Genomic DNA, 15,350 nt, shown 5'->3' on the forward strand with positions numbered 1-15,350 from the left:
CACTGGGTGATGCTGTTGTAACTGCAGCTACGGTCGCCGCTGGGGAGGGAAGTACGGCAGCCGCTGCTGCTGCTTTGCTGCAGAGGAGTATGGGAGGTGCGACGTGGAAAGTCTGGATGACCATTTTTTACACTGCTGTGGTTTGGACCAGACTCACTGTACTCGCAGTCTCTCAGTCTGTATGCTTCCACTTGTACTTTGTACTAAAATGTAGCACTGTGTTCATTCAGGGAATTCCTTGAGTCGTGCTCTAGAGGAGGGTCTTCGTCATGGACGGGGGCTTGATTATTACTTTAACATCGGTTGCGATGTTTGTGGGCTGTTTTGTTCTTGGGCTCGTACCGATCCTGTTTAGACTTTCAGAGGTGAGTTCTGTTTTAATATTTCCTCTTTTTTTTCTTGCATCAGTGTCTGTTTCCCAGACTGTTCTGTTACTTTGATTGAAACTGTAACAGATTAAGTTTGTCGTCTGGCTGCATCGATACAACAATGCAACTTCTAAATCCGTGTGAGGAGAGCTGAGAACTCATCAGCTGGAGCTCATTTGTCAAATCTTGTAGAAAAGCCTGCAGATCGTGTCCAGCCTGGGAGCAGGACTCCTGTGTGGGACCGCACTGGCCATCACCATCCCAGAGGGAGTGAGTCTACTGCAGGAGTCGTGGAGGAGCGGTGAGTACCCTACTGTACTCTACTGTCCTATTAGTACAAACCCAACAGTATTCATCCCACCTGCTGGTGTGAGGTGAAGGAGAGGGAGAGAGACTAACATTTGTTTAAGTTGAAAACAACTCTTCCAACCCTACACTTAAAACAATCATCATTACTGTTGTTGATTCAGTTGAAAATTTAAAAGTTGAAAAGCCTTATATTTCAGCTACCATGTATCAACTCAGGTCATTCATATATTCATTTCACAACACATGATTATTTACTGTAACGGACTGTTTTGGCACAGAATGCCCCCCAGTTCTCCTGTAAGATGAGTGTGTAGATGAGGTTCATGAATTATTACATGCAGTAATAATTCATGTGTGATTTGGAACTCTTTCATTCTGATGAAATGCATATTAGCCAGTCAACTGACGGCTGGTTGGTGCTACCGTCGTCCCTCCGTCAGTACCTGCTGCTGCCTAATCACATTCATTACATCACATTCATGTTCATGTGTAGTAGGTAATGACAGTTCATAACGATCACCTGTTATCAGGTTTATAATTAACTGGTGTTCAGTAGGTGTTTGCGGTTTACACAAGATGTAGCATAGTTATTTTCTGTGACCCGGTTAGAAACCACACTCAGCAGTTTGCTGCCCCTTGTCTTGGAGCTCTTCTTCTTCTTCGTCTTCTTCTTCTTCCTGTATCCTGTGCTACATTGACCTGTTTCTGTCCTGGTTACCTGGGATGTTTTGGTTTGTGTTACCCAACTCTATTGTCTCAGCATCATTTTACGAAACCTGGCTCTGACCTGGTTTATTTGTCTCCTCATTTAGGAATCCTGTTTGGTGAACCTGGTACCATTGTATTTGCTCCACGTTAGTGCACTCTCTGCAAAACATTATACCAGCAACAAAAGCCAATATATGACAAAAATAAAATCAAGACAAGAAAGTCACGTTTAAACTGGAACCATTTCTGTGTAAATGTATGCATAATAATAATAATAATAATAATAATAATAATTTCTTTCCCCACATCATATAAACAAAATTTGAGGAATTTTCATCCGTTTCTATCAGAGAAGTACACTGACTTACAGTGTTCAGTGTTCAGCCGTGTGCTGCAGCCAGGAGTGAATGAAAAGACTGGGGAACAATATAACACACACACAGATGCAAGTATTACAAACAACGAAAGCAAATATGTGTCAACAGTATCATTGAACACACGATACATCGGGCCACTCCTCTCTCCAACAAGGGTACAGCTGGTGATCTTCATACAGTGGGTGATTTAGAACAGGTTTCTTGAACAAAGACATGCCCGTGCTGACCCCACCTTCTTAACTGGGCTGTGTTGGGAACTGGCAGAAAACTGGCCCCGTTACCCGTGCAGTGTCATTACAATTATCATGTCATCATGTGTCAATGTTTACTCCAATATGTGTCTCTTATTGTTCTGTCAGTGCAGTTGTTCGATTCCTTGAGGAAAATGGTTCCCATCCTGCAGTAACTAAACAGTCACTGGTTCTTGTGTTAGCCTAAGTTAAAATAGTTTCCTCAAAAACTGGTTTGTCTTTAATGAACTAACACGTCAGTTCATTTTCTCACCTTTCAGACTACTATTGTGCTCACTTACTTAAACAAGGCCAGATCTTAACAAGGCATGATGGGTAATCACTTAATACTCTCTCCTGAAGTCCATTTGCTGTGGAAAAAGGGTGAATCTGGATTTGTCAGGTCACCTGACCTGTGACGTTGGTCCACAGTCCAAGCTTCGTCCTCCTTGGATAATTAAAGCCTTTCTTCTGATAACATAAGGGTTTCTCCTAAGACTCAACTAGAGTGAAGTTCTAATTCCATGAAATAAAAAAAAATGTTTTTCATCCCTTATAATAACATTTATTATTTTAAGATCATCTGTACTGCACTGTATAGAAGTTTCTCTGTAGCTTTAGTTAAATTGGCTCCTCCTGCACCAAGCTGTGCCTGGTATTTACAGATAAGGAATGGACGGATTAAAAAAAAGTCCTGCACTGACTCTTAATTATGGCTAACCTGAGTCCTGCTTCTTGTGTGTTTTTAAGAAGCATTGTGTGAACTGTACTTTAAATGCTGTTTCTGTCTTTGATGGTGAGGACTTTTGCTGTTCGAAATCTTCTAGACCAGGGGTGTCAAACTCATTTTCACTCATTTTCCCTTGAAGGGCTGGTTGTAAATGGAAGACTGTATAGATCAGGGATCCCCAATCCCCGGTCCGCAGACCAGTACCAGTCCATGGCTCATTTGGTACTGGGTTGCAGTTGGACACAATCAAAAAATGATACCTATTTTTACTAATTTACTTTATTCATTTATCTTTTACCCAGTTACTTTCTTTATTTAAAGATAATCTGGCAATATTTTAAAACAATAAGACTCTGATACTAACAGAATAGAGTCTAAAATATGTTTTATTTGGAAAATTTAATGATCAGCACCTTGGTACCGGTCCATAGTAACAGGTGGTACTGGCTGATCAGTGCTTGGAACAAAAAAGGTTGGGGACCAGTGGTATAGATGTAACCACTCCATAACAGACTAATACATGTTTCTGCAGATGATTATTATTTATTCAAGCTACAAATATTGTTCAAAAATAATTTCTAAAGGAAGAACCTCTGCTGCATGGACTTTACGAAATGCTTTTTAAGCTTCCTCGGGCCACACAAAACGGCTTGGCAGGCCGCATTTGGTCCACGGGCCTTGAGTTTGACATGTTCTTGAGAATGATTAGGGAGATTATTTTTTTTGAGTGATTCAAGTAACTGTATAAGAGCCATGTGAGGAGTTTAGAATTGGTTGGCATGGAGACATGCAGCCCACTTGACCAAACCGAAACACACCACAGTGAAGAAAAGACAACAGCATCTCTCCTCTCACAGGTTCAGCTCATATTCTCGTCCTCAAATATTCCGTCTGCCATTGAAGGGCCACTGGGTTATTTTCATCAACATCTTCATTAACATCTCTTCAAAAACAGCCATTCAGCACATGATGAAAGTGCCTTTGTGATTAAATCAAATGTCCACATCTGTCCCTCAAACAACTCTGCTTGTCCTGTCCTTGCCTTTCTGCAGCCTGCACTGCCTTGGACACGTCGTCCAATCTCAACAGCAGCGACAGAAATTTGTCGTCCACGGCCAAAGAAGCTCCGCCCAACTTTGTCATTGGAGTGTCGCTGACGTTGGGGTTCACATTTATGTTTATTGTGGACCAGGTTGGACGTTACATTTCCACACGAGGCAAGTTGCCCGTCGTCTGAGACCGGTTCCATCAGCTCCACGTGTATCGTTTTACCTCCCAGTAAAAAAAAAGCATGTGTTTCTTTTCAGGCCGGTTGAGTTGGTTGTCTAACAGCATTGGCTGCACAGTCACTTTGGGACTTGTCATTCACGCTGCAGGTATTGTAGTAAACACTAAACATCATATGATAATCAAGACACAGGAACAAACTGTAGGCTCAACAGTCGCTGACGTTTTTATTTACACACAGCTGATGGGTTTGCTCTGGGCGCTGCTGTATCCACGGGTCAAGTGACAGTGCAAATTATCATGTTTTTAGCTGTGATTCTACACAAGGTGGGTTTTTTTTATTAGCTGAAGTGTTCTGATGATGTCCAATATAGACCATGTATTAAATAAAAGTATTGCTTTTATTTTCCAGGCACCAGCAGCCTTTGGTTTGGTCTCTTTTCTGATGCACACCGGCCTTGAAAAGAAGTACATCCAGGGACATTTACTGGCCTTTTCAGCAGCATCACCCATAGTGGCCATCATCACATACTTCATATTAGAAGCGGTAATTATGTAGATAGGGATTGTTTTTTGTAAAACTCCCATTCGCAGCTAATGCACTTGTGTACAGTTCCTGTTATGTTTTTGTTTTTTTTTTACTAGGACTAGGGAACCGCTGTTCAAACTCATTTTATGTCCATAATTCTGTGCAAAGTGTGGGAAGATTAGATATTTTACTACCACTACAGTCAGACCTTTGAAACCCTTTAAAACTATCTTAATTTAAGCCCTAAATTACACTTAAAGACTATATGGAGATGAGTATTAATAATAGTATCTATGTTAATGACTGCAAACAGTCCATCTTTGTTAACTTTATTAGCTCCTTAGTGTTTGATGTGGATGCCTTAAAAAACAAACTCCCTCTATGGTAAGTAATATAAGTCAGAAAATGCAAAGACACCTCAGGATCCTGAACTCAGTGACTCACGTCATGTTTGTGTGTGTTTCTGTTTGCAGACTGGTAACTCTTCTCAGAAGCAGCTCGTTTCCACAGGTGTGGGAATGCTCTTCTCTGCAGGGACTTTTCTTTACGTGGCCACAGTGCACGTTCTTCCAGAGATCAGCAGTGGTAGAACAGTCCATCCAACATCTGAACTCCATCAGGATACAGTCAGTGAGATCCACCAGCAGCATTTCGTGGGACTCCTGGAGAGCGTCACTCTGATCCTGGGGGTCGGAATTCCAATGGTGCTGGCCATTGGCTTACATGACGACTAAAAAAAAAAAAAAATCCAAAGGACACCCTGTCACCACACTTTAAGGAAACATGTCAGACCCCATCCTGTTACCTTTGTGTCTCTTGTTTGTCCATCAAAAGGTCAAAGATGGAGGATCCTACATGACTGGAGGCTGAAACATGTCACAGTATCTTAGGTGGACGTGGAGAAGTGTAAGTAACTACTGTGTCATCAAGGGAACATTCAAAGGGGTTTTGTCATTCAGTCAGTGTTTTACTGAAGTAATGTTCATGGTATTTTAGAAAATCAAAATTTACGTCATTCCTGTTGCAATTAAATAGTTTTTATTTGACTTATTAGTGTTTTTCACATTCTTCACACAGGTGAACAGTGGCATGATAGCTGACATTTGTTGTTCCATGTGTAACATGTGGCTTCTTTGTAACCAGACACAAAAAGACACCAGTGTAAATGTCAATATTGATGCTTTTTAATTACTTGAATTTTAAAAATAACCCAGAAGTAACTCATGTCTTGTCTCTTAACATTTTACATTTTTTCCAAGTCTGGTTTCGTCAATCAATCAACTTTGCTCTGTTCATACAAATATAAAACTGCTCTGTTTCTGTCACATGTATTTCACACAGGATTACAACTGTCTCTGCAAACATGTCACATTTGTTGTTTACTGACTTATTGGAGAGTCAATAGTGTTTCAGCTGCACTTGTGTGTTTTATGTATTATCAGAACTTTCATCTTAACAATTTCTCTCAGCAAAAACACTTGTCTAACAACATTTCAAATATAAAAAAAATAATGTGTTAATAATTAGGAGTATGTCATCTTGAGAATTAAAAGCAGGTCGATGACTAGACTTTGTGTGACATTTCTAAGGGGATGAAAGGACAGAATGTGAGCATCTAGTTTTAACTGAGTTAAGGTAAGTCAAACAGTTCAAGTGTTATAGCTGAAGGCTAAACACATGTAAAACACAGCTCAGCAACAGCTGTGCAAACAGGTTTACTTTGGAAAGAAGTGAGTTTTTTCAGGCTCAAGATCAGGTGTTTCACTAGAACATACAGCAGAGACAGACAACAGACAGAAAACAGGCCATTTTGTCATGGTCAGCCTGTTTCTTTACCTTTGGGTCAAGGTTTCAAACCATCGGTTCGATGCTGACGTCTTGACGTTACATTCGGCACCAACAAAGTAAAGTGCTCCAAAGTGCAGTCACTGTTTGTGTGTGTGTGAGACACAAGTTTAATAAATACGTTCTCTTAAATGTCCTCAGCCGTGGTGGCCCTGCTCTGTCATCATGAAGTGCCACAGGACTGTACCACCCAGTGATTACACAGGGGAGAACAACATGTTTTTTCAAAAGTGAATGATAAACATACACACATAGATTAGATAGTAATTCTAACAGATTGTGCTCCTATTACAGGCTACACAGTGATAATGATAAAATGATGGGCTTTGGTGCCAATGTTTTTAGTGCTGCCCATAAAAAAAACTAAAAAAGCGCTGTCTCATACATTATTTTATCTATTTAAAAATACCTGTATGAGAGGTAAAAACAGTAAGAAATAACTATAAATGAGTGAGAGTGAGAGTCAACAGACCATAATATGTCAGACAGTGATTTCATATGGCTCCAGACATGATATGAAATCTCAGAAAAACCTGTCCTGTGGTTCTTCCTTGTAACCCAACACTAGCAGCCACAGTGTGACATCAGAGAACCAAAACAGGCACAACACGCCTTTTGAGTGTGATTAGTATCAATTTGGTTTAGATAGAAAATCACTTTCCACAGAACACTGGCAAAAGATTTCTTCCTGAAGGACTGTAATACTCGTGATCTGTTGCTGTACGAAAACAGTACAATATTCAGTTTTATTCAGCCTTGGACTGGTGGATTTAACCTGCCATCACCAACCCCCCAGGAAGTTTTTCAAAGAAAGTGAAAACAAATCATTCATTTATTTCACTGCACTTTTACATTGATGTTTCTGTCTTGAAGGCAGAACCAGCACAGTTCCTTTCTTTCACAGTTTCATGTGACTCATGCAGTCAGTCAATTGAGCCTGAGCAACCATGTGACAGAAACTTCTACTCTGAATCTGCTGCCTCACCCGGTCCCTCAGGAAAAAGGAGGCACGGGTCAGCGTCTGTGCCTCCTGCAGTATCTGTTCCTGCTGCCTCCTCAGCTTCTCCCGCCTCAGGTCTTTCGCGGAGAGGTTTCTTTCTCTGTCCTTCCTCACTGCCTCCTCTTCGCTTTGCAACCTCTCTTTAAGCCTCTGGTGGCAGAGCTGCCTGTGTTTGTTTCGCTCATCTAGCTGCCGAGCTCTGCTCCTCCTCTGGTTGGAAGCTAGCAGTGCAGCTCTTTCCAGGCGGCGCTGGCTCAGATGTAGGAGAATCTGCTTGTGCGTGAGCTCCTGGTCTCTCTGTAATTTGGACCTCAGCTTTGCTCTCTGAACCTGCTGCTCCTCCTTTGCCGTCCTCTCGTGCTGCTCCTTCAGCCGTGCCTTCACAGCCTGGGCGTGTTTTACACTGATGTACTGCATCTTCTTTTCAAGGCTGCTCCTCATCAGTGTTTCCTCTTCCTCCACCTGCTGCTCTTTCTGCTGTCTTAGCAGCATGTGCCGTAGCAGCTCCCTCTGGTTCACCTCCTGGATCTTCTTCCTCTCTTCCTTTGCCTGGAGTTCCCTGTTTCTTCTGGCCTTTTCTTCCCTTCTCATTAATATCCGTCTCTCCTTTTCCTGCTCCCTTTGTTCTGCCTCCTCCTTCTCCTTGAGCAGCTTCTCCTGGTAGCATTTGCGGCTCCCTGCCTCTTTCCGTGAGGCCTCCATCTTTTTTCTACACGTTTCCTCCACCTCTTCTTTCAACCTCCTCCAGTGATTTTCTTTCAGCTTTACTTCCTGCTCCAGTTGTTCAACTTTCTCTTTTTCCCGTTGCTCCCTTAACCTCCTGAGTACCTCCAGCTTCTCTTGCCAGCACCGCAAACTCTGTTTCAGGTTCTTCCTCCTTGTTTTCTCTTTCTGAGCCTGCAGAATCTCACTCTGTTTTCGAGCCTCCTCCCTTTTATGGTCTTGCTGCTGACGAAGCATCAGGTGAGCTTGTTCCTCCTCATGTTTTATCAACATGAGAGCTGCTATCTTGCGGTCTCTTTCTGCCACTGTGACACACATCTTCCTTTCAATGTCAGCGGTGAGCCTCTGTAGTTTCCTCTCTGTAGCAGGGAATTGTCTGAGATCACCAAGTCTGAAGCTGCAGACTGTGCTCCTGTCTAAGTCTTTGTCACCAGCAGTAGAACATGAAGTCCTGCTCATAGACTTCCCTTTAGAGCAAAGCTCTGCATATGGCATAGAGTGCCTCTGCCCTGAGTGATCCTTCAGTTTAGAGATAGGCACTTTGTCCAGGCCAGATCCTGGACAGCTGTCGGTCTGGCTAATCCTCTCCCTCTCCACTCGACACATTTGTAGAAGCTTCATTCTTTCTTTTTCATAGGATTCGTGCATTACTCTTACTACCTCCGAGGGCACATGCTGCTGTTCAGTAACCAGCTGGTTCAGAGATTTGATCAGGAGATCAACAGGTTTGATGTCAAGACGTGCACAGGATTCCAGCGAACGTGGACTGGTTAAAACGTACCGACTCTCTTCTGCTTCGGGCTTGTTAAAGTTGTTCAGGTCCAGGTGAAGTACATCAGAGGTGGACTTCTGCTCCATCAAGAAAACCACATTCACACCAAAAAGATTACAGCTCTTTGGATTTTTCCGCTGCAGTGCTTCCACAAATTCCACAGACGATCCTATGTGGAAAGGTCATGGAGGGATTAGGGCTGCTCTCGTTTGTCTTTCTCAGCTGCAGCGAAACAGGAAAACAACACTTGAAATATTTACCCTGAGTATTCATAGGGATATGTATATATAGAACAAGGATCCTTTTATTTTTTAGGTTTTTGTCCTATTACATGCCCAACAATCCAAAGTGTGGTACAATTACAAGTGTGCAAGAAACGACCACTACAAGCAGAATATGATGCAGTATGTCAAACAAAATTAAAAATCAACATTTTGGTCAATAAAATCCCATAGGGAAAATGTCCATAAACTATAGAAATAAAGAATATTTCTGAAAGTTACCCCTGAAGTAAATACCACTTTGCCTGAAATTATTAAAACGCCATGAAACTTGTAAACAAACATATTTGAACAAGGGTATATTAATTAATTTAACAAACATATTTGAACAAGGGTATATTTTAATACACAATGTTTATATCGAATATTACTTGTAGATAAACGGATTTTATTTTCTAAAGATTTTCGAACCCTATAAGCATTTGATTTTGTTTCCTAAATGTGTTCGTTTAAAATACACTTACCATTTTAAACGTGACGCTGCTCTGATTAAACCACGTATCCATTAATAGTTTGGTTGTAACAACTGGAAAAGACAGCAGGGGCGCTGCGTCCTTTGTTGCCATGACAATCATTTAAAACGGAGAGTATTTTGACGGAATAGACGGTGACAAATACAAGCGACAGCGTCCTCTATCGTAATGGATGACCGCTTAAGTTCCTGACGTCATCCTGACACCGCCCAGGTATTGAAGTTAGTTTCACATTAGACAAACGGCATTCAAGGACATAAATATAATACGTCCTTCGACACGGTATTTGGTCTTTCAAGAAGAAAATGAGACAAATGCATTTCTTTCTATCTTCCTTTTAAAAAAAAAGTAATTATAACAGGTGACACTCAAAGTAACATTCAGACTTTAAAAGTAGTACATTTAGGTCTTTTGTATTGTGTTATACACAAAATAGTAATAAAAGGTATATATTCTATCAAAACATTTAATTAAACAATAAATTAAATTCTAAATATCAAATGGAGCTAGCTCAGGGCACCCCATCGTTTCAGTAGCTGATTGAGAATATACCGGGTTACATTTTAGATAAGCAGCGATGCTTAAAACGGAATGTCAACGGTAACTGTCAAAACAACATGGATTTTTCAGTTTCATTTTCGTTACGCAACACTATAGTATCAAAACAAAACTAACTTCGATAAACACATCTGTTAAAATGGCGCGTCCATTATCTCCATGTTAGCAGGTACGATGCAAATATGTCAATTTCAAGACACTGTTGTTTCAAAGGAATAACTAAAATACGCGTTTAATGTATTTGTAACATGGATTTATTGTGATATTAGGGTCGATATCTTCGGAGATGTGTTAAGCCACTAAGATAATGTTTTACTTGCTAACACGGGCTGGAATTAGCATGGAACAAAGATTCTTCGACCTGAAGAGGGATGATACACTGTAAAGTACATCCGATTTCCGTTATCCAACGATTCCAGAAGAAAGTTGCCTGTTTTAGGTTACAAAAAGTTGGTTTGTTTTATATTGTAATATTTTTTAAAATACTCAATACTTTGAAACCATTTAGTTCAATTCACAAAGGAACTATTGTCTCCATTGCAACAAGAAGCTGTTATGATTCGGAAACCGTAATATTTTCTTATGAGTCGCATTGACCCCTGAATCAGTGCAACGATCGTGTTTTATTTTGTTTTTGTTTTATTTTACCAGTGCAGAACAATGTCTTTTAAACGTCAATGACTTTTAAACGACATCCTCACTCTTAAACAAAAACCTCTTTGATTTAACATTGAATCTGTCTTTAAGACTTTCCGGGTTTTATTAGAAAATACTTCACAGGGTCATCAATACTACTGAGTGAGTATGGAGAGAGACAGCAGTGGCGGAGGAGACAGCAGTCGCAAGGAACAGAGAGAGGGACAGCAGTGCAATGGTAACAGTGATGGTTCTGCCTTTGCTCCATCGGATCTGCAGAGCAACGACGATGATCCAGGTCTTCGGAGAAAAATAAGGAGCAAATACAGGGATCTCATCAACTCCATGCAACGTAAGTGAGACCAACCACCAGCCATAAACATGAAGACAAACAAAGTGTGTTTGTTGTCATCAGCACCGAGATCAACAAATGTAGGCAGCTGGATATGATGCTGACGAATTAGAAAATAATTAAGTACAGATTATTAAACTGATTACTTTCCAGTTAATAATCTAGTCCCATTTCTAATGTTTTTTTATTTAAGCAGATGGTTTACAGATGGTCCACCATCTTCACCTTGTCTCCCATATGTTACTCACAAACATGTTTGTTTTTCTCTTTAGAAAACAGAGAAGATCTGCTGAATCCTTCTAACAACAGACTGACAGAAGTTTTAGAAGAAGCAAACAACCTTTTTAAAGATGGTACGTATGAGCTCCAGCTCCAGTCTGTGATTTCCACAATCTAAAAAACCTGCAGGATTAGGTTAAACTGTTAACTCATGATTGAATGTAGAAGTGAAAATGTGTGTAAGTCTCTATATGGTTCCTGGGGATGGACTGGTGACCTTTGACCCAACCAAATCAAATGCAGTTATGTAAAAAAAGTTTTCCATGAAGAGTAGCAGTATTTAAACACTAAGAAATAATATTTCAGAGTGATTCAGTATGTAGTACAGTATGTGTCTCCATGATGTTCTCTTAAATGGCACTCTTTATGTGCCATTCAAACTACATGAATCCATGTTGGTGAATGTGTGTCTGATCTGCTTTCTTTTAGTGCGACAGACCAGAGAAGCAGCTCTGGACGCCCAGCTCCTGGTGGTGGCCTCGGATCTGGGTAAAGAAAAAGCCAGTCAGATGTTGGCTGATGGCACTGCCTTTGACACTGCCATGTTTACTGAGCGCCTGGTAGGAATTCACTTTATTTATTGTGCACTTACACAAATGTATTTAGATGAGAAGTTTATATCATAAGATGTTTGGATGGATGAAGGAACTGGATATTACTCTAAATAGCTTCAGTTTTCTTCTCTCTCTGCTCCTGTTTCTTTAACTACTGTATTCAAATACTAACATACATGTCTAATTTGTCTGCATGTACAAATGTCTTCTTTGACAGTTATCCTTCATGGGCATTAACCGACTGGAAGATGATGATGATGATGATGATGAGCAGAAAGGAGGAGCAAATAAAGGCTACCTTCCTGCGGATGCATGGCACAGATTGGCCAGTAGGGCGGAGTGTTGTTTCAGGACAGCACCATCCTTCCACTTCATGTAAGAATGCAATCCTAGTGTTGGTATGTAATAAGAAAAAGACGGGACTGACAGGCTAAACAACAAAAATGTCAAATGGATTCTGAGGAAGTGTAGACTGATTAACATAACACAACTCTCAATGCGTTCCACAAACCTCCGTCAAGATGCACAGTAATGACTGACAACCGCCAACTCTATGAAGTGAAAATTGAAGTTACACATTTACATATTTTGTTGACATTTGTTTTAATTATACCATAATTTGGATTAGTCACATAAAGACATGAAGCATTTTTCAGGAATGTTGATTCATTTCCATTGATTGTGATTAATTAGTATTAGGCTTTATCTTAATTAATTGTGATTAATGTACATCTGTCATGTGATAAATTAGATGATAAATGTTAATGGTTTGACAGCTTCAACTATTACCTGTAAAGGGCAGTTACATAATGTATGCATACAGAATGTGAATTGAGTTCTATCCTGTGGTTGTGGTTTTTAGGAGAGGTTCCTTCCATGCAGAACCACCGCCTCCAAAACAAAAGGTTGTCCGGCAAAGCAGAGCACCAACGAAGGAAACTACGAGAGCAATGCCAACTCAGGTAGCTGACCTGCCACCAAACTGCCAGGGCTCCTAATAAAAGCACACACACGACGTAGATGCTGAAGTTAGCCGTGATGTCAGTTACTGTAAATACTCTCTGCTTTGTGTGTGTGTCATCTATCAGATGAAGAAAATGGTAGAGTCCCATCAAGAGGCCACAGAGAAGGAGGTTGAGAGAATTCTGGGATGCCTGAGGGGTTACCACCAACAGGACCGTGAGTTCCAGGGTTACCTTGGCAACATTAATAAATGGCACTTTGTAACTTTTATTTTCCTAACATGATTTTTTTTCTTCAGCCTTAACTCCCATATCATATTACGAGTTTGTCATCGACCCCACCTCCTTTTCCCGGACAGTAGAGAACATTTTTCACACATCCTTCCTCATCAGGGTGAGTTACCGGTGCTCAGGTTTGTCTAGGCTGAAGTTTCCCGCCCTCTAGTGGCGATGGATCGGAGTAACTACTATACGTGTTTTCGCAGGATGGTTGGGCAAAGATGTTTCTGGATGATGACAAATTGCCTTGTATAGGTGAGATGATGTTAACATTTGTCCTCGGTATTCTGGCTGGAAAATGACAGAGGAAAAAATGTAAATCTGTTTGTTTGCTTCTAGCACCTGTGGAGGATGATGAAGATAAAGGTCAAGGATCGTCCAGCTGTAAACAGTGCATTGTGTCCATCAGTCCAAAGATGTGGAAGGTTAGCTCATAACAAACAAGGCACATTATATATGAAAAATTACATTTATAGTTTCTAGACATAACTGAATTAAACGTTTTTTTTTTCTTTCCCAGGATCTCATAGATGCCTTGGATATTAAAAATCCATTGATTCGGGCCCCTGACACACAAACAGAGTGAAACACTTCTTTGTTTGTAAACTGAATGGTTTTAGTGTGGTTTTTTTTCTATAATATCTTCTAACATCCCTAATATTTTCATCTTTTTAAATCTTTGTTTAAACTGTTTTTAAAATTTTGAATAATTAAAGAAAATAAAAAGGGTGTTTTTATTTTTTTTCTGGTTAGTTTTTTATCACAACGAATGCAATAGTGTGTTTAGGGCTGTAATCTCCCAATCAATTGGTCGAGTTATGGTTGATATAGAGATATTTTTGTGTGCGTTAATTTTATCTGGAAGAATGTACCAAGTGCAAATGGGGGTGTTTTCAGAGCTTCCTGTTTCACAGGTAACAATCTGTCTTTAGAACACGCCTTGTTTTCACTCTTTTGGATTAGCTCAACCCACAGACAGATAGATTGAATAACGTACTAGAGGTGCGGTGGTTTGCTGAGTATTTATTTAGTTCTGAGCGTTTCATTTACAGTCAGTCTCCACTACCATGTCAAAGACATGGTCGCAGATTTTTTACAAAAGTAGATAACGGAGAAAAAGTCGAATGAAAAGTTTGCAAGCCCGAATTAGCCCACCACAGCTCGACTACAAACTTGGCATATCATCTGAAAACGGTACGCTGACTTGTCAGCGTTGTGTTTAAAAGCAAAATGATGGTGTCTGTCGATGGTTATTAAATATTTCTATAACAGTTTTTGTGCCAATATCCCTAATTTAAATATATGCGGAAATCGTGGATGCACGTGATTCAAAACGCTGTCAGTGCAAAACAATTCAGTGCAAAATATTTAGGTCAACCCCCTGACCCTGGCGATTAGTCGATTTTTGGTCGAAATTTCACGGCTTCAGTTGAAATGTACAATTTGGGCTGCATTATATTCTTCTCTTACACTTTGCTGAAGAACATGTGTCATTATGCAGAAAAAACAAGAGTATATTTCATACACTATCCTCTAATGTGCATGAAAAATAATGAATGATTTCAGTCTTAGGTGATGTTTCTTCTTCTATTCCTGTGACTGGGCTCGTGCTCTCTTTTGACTGAGTGAGCTTCACTGTGATCAGATTCAGATGAGTGATTACACTGGAGTTCTTGGGTTTTACTCAGTGATAGGGAGCTCCACTATCCTCACCCCCTCTGTTCTTTTTTTAAAGGCACAGGCTCCTGTTTTGCTGCCTCCTGTATCTTCCTCTCAGTATTTTCTCCCTCCGAGGCTGAGCTTCACTCTGCTCAGCCGTGTGGTTCTGTGAGCCTCGACTATATGCAGTAATACATGGAGTAGCAGCCTTTTAGCATCACAGGCTTTGAAAAATGTAGACCTTTATATTACCAGAATGTACACAGTGTTCAGCAGTGTGTCAGTAGAAATGCAGAGCTGGGCATCTGTCAGTGACTGAGGCTCACACTCACAGGCGTACTCAGTCTGTAGCAGAGATCTCCCTGCTTTGGCAATGCTGAGTCTGACTGACAAGGATGCAGTTCTGCAGGAAGGTGCTGTGCCAGCCGTGTAGTGCCAGGGTCACTTCACCAGAGGAGGACATGGAATACAAGATGGGGAGCTGCATTGGAATCTCACA

At 40.6% G+C, this 15,350-nt stretch overlaps 3 protein-coding genes across 6 annotated transcripts; 2 read left to right on the plus strand and 1 right to left on the minus strand.

The window, feature by feature from the left end:
- The first annotated feature begins 42 nt into the window (after positions 1-42).
- On the plus strand, positions 43-6,042 carry LOC103387541 (zinc transporter ZIP9). The gene is made up of 7 exons (XM_008322231.3): positions 43-365; positions 561-669; positions 3,775-3,939; positions 4,030-4,098; positions 4,191-4,276; positions 4,362-4,496; positions 4,952-6,042. The coding sequence occupies exons 1-7, from the start codon at positions 270-272 to the stop codon at positions 5,210-5,212; spliced, it is 921 nt and encodes a 306-aa protein (XP_008320453.1). The 5' UTR covers positions 43-269; the 3' UTR covers positions 5,213-6,042.
- A 996-nt stretch (positions 6,043-7,038) lies between these two features.
- On the minus strand, positions 7,039-10,020 carry LOC103387553 (coiled-coil domain-containing protein 177). The gene is made up of 2 exons (XM_008322248.3): positions 9,564-10,020; positions 7,039-9,040 (listed from the first exon to the last, which is right to left on the minus strand). The coding sequence occupies exon 2, from the start codon at positions 8,902-8,904 to the stop codon at positions 7,222-7,224; it is 1,683 nt and encodes a 560-aa protein (XP_008320470.1). The 5' UTR covers positions 8,905-9,040; positions 9,564-10,020; the 3' UTR covers positions 7,039-7,221.
- Positions 10,021-10,165: 145 nt separating this feature from the next.
- Positions 10,166-13,928, plus strand: nsmce4a (NSE4 homolog A, SMC5-SMC6 complex component). 4 transcript variants are annotated; one of them, XM_008322229.3, is made up of 11 exons: positions 10,166-10,299; positions 10,897-11,118; positions 11,391-11,471; positions 11,827-11,957; positions 12,169-12,326; positions 12,814-12,913; positions 13,040-13,130; positions 13,213-13,307; positions 13,399-13,447; positions 13,532-13,617; positions 13,713-13,928. In XM_008322229.3, exons 2-11 carry the CDS (start codon positions 10,935-10,937, stop codon positions 13,776-13,778), a joined length of 1,041 nt encoding a protein of 346 aa, XP_008320451.1. In that variant the 5' UTR covers positions 10,166-10,299; positions 10,897-10,934; the 3' UTR covers positions 13,779-13,928. The 4 variants fall into 4 exon arrangements, with proteins under 4 accessions (XP_008320451.1, XP_008320452.1, XP_024916506.1 ...); XM_008322230.3 differs by having other exon boundaries at positions 10,181-10,299; positions 10,911-11,118; XM_025060738.1 differs by lacking the exon at positions 10,166-10,299 and adding an exon at positions 10,306-10,579.
- The last annotated feature ends 1,422 nt before the right edge of the window (positions 13,929-15,350 follow it).

This window comes from Cynoglossus semilaevis, chromosome 12 (assembly GCF_000523025.1).
Source record: "Cynoglossus semilaevis isolate Cse_v1.0 chromosome 12, Cse_v1.0, whole genome shotgun sequence".
NCBI lineage: Eukaryota > Metazoa > Chordata > Actinopteri > Pleuronectiformes > Cynoglossidae > Cynoglossus > Cynoglossus semilaevis.

Coding starts and splice junctions, on each gene's coding strand:
- LOC103387541 (XM_008322231.3), top strand. CDS start 270: ATGGACGGGGGCTTGATTATTACTTTAACATCGGTTGCGATGTTTGTG. Junction 4,277..4,361: donor TAGCTGTGATTCTACACAAG/GTGGGTTTTTTT, acceptor TTTATTTTCCAG/GCACCAGCAGCCTTTGGTTT. Junction 4,497..4,951: donor CATACTTCATATTAGAAGCG/GTAATTATGTAG, acceptor TTCTGTTTGCAG/ACTGGTAACTCTTCTCAGAA.
- LOC103387553 (XM_008322248.3), bottom strand. CDS start 8,904: ATGGAGCAGAAGTCCACCTCTGATGTACTTCACCTGGACCTGAACAAC.
- nsmce4a (XM_008322229.3), top strand. CDS start 10,935: ATGGAGAGAGACAGCAGTGGCGGAGGAGACAGCAGTCGCAAGGAACAG. Junction 12,914..13,039: donor CGAGAGCAATGCCAACTCAG/GTAGCTGACCTG, acceptor GTCATCTATCAG/ATGAAGAAAATGGTAGAGTC. Junction 13,131..13,212: donor GGGTTACCACCAACAGGACC/GTGAGTTCCAGG, acceptor TTTTTTCTTCAG/CCTTAACTCCCATATCATAT.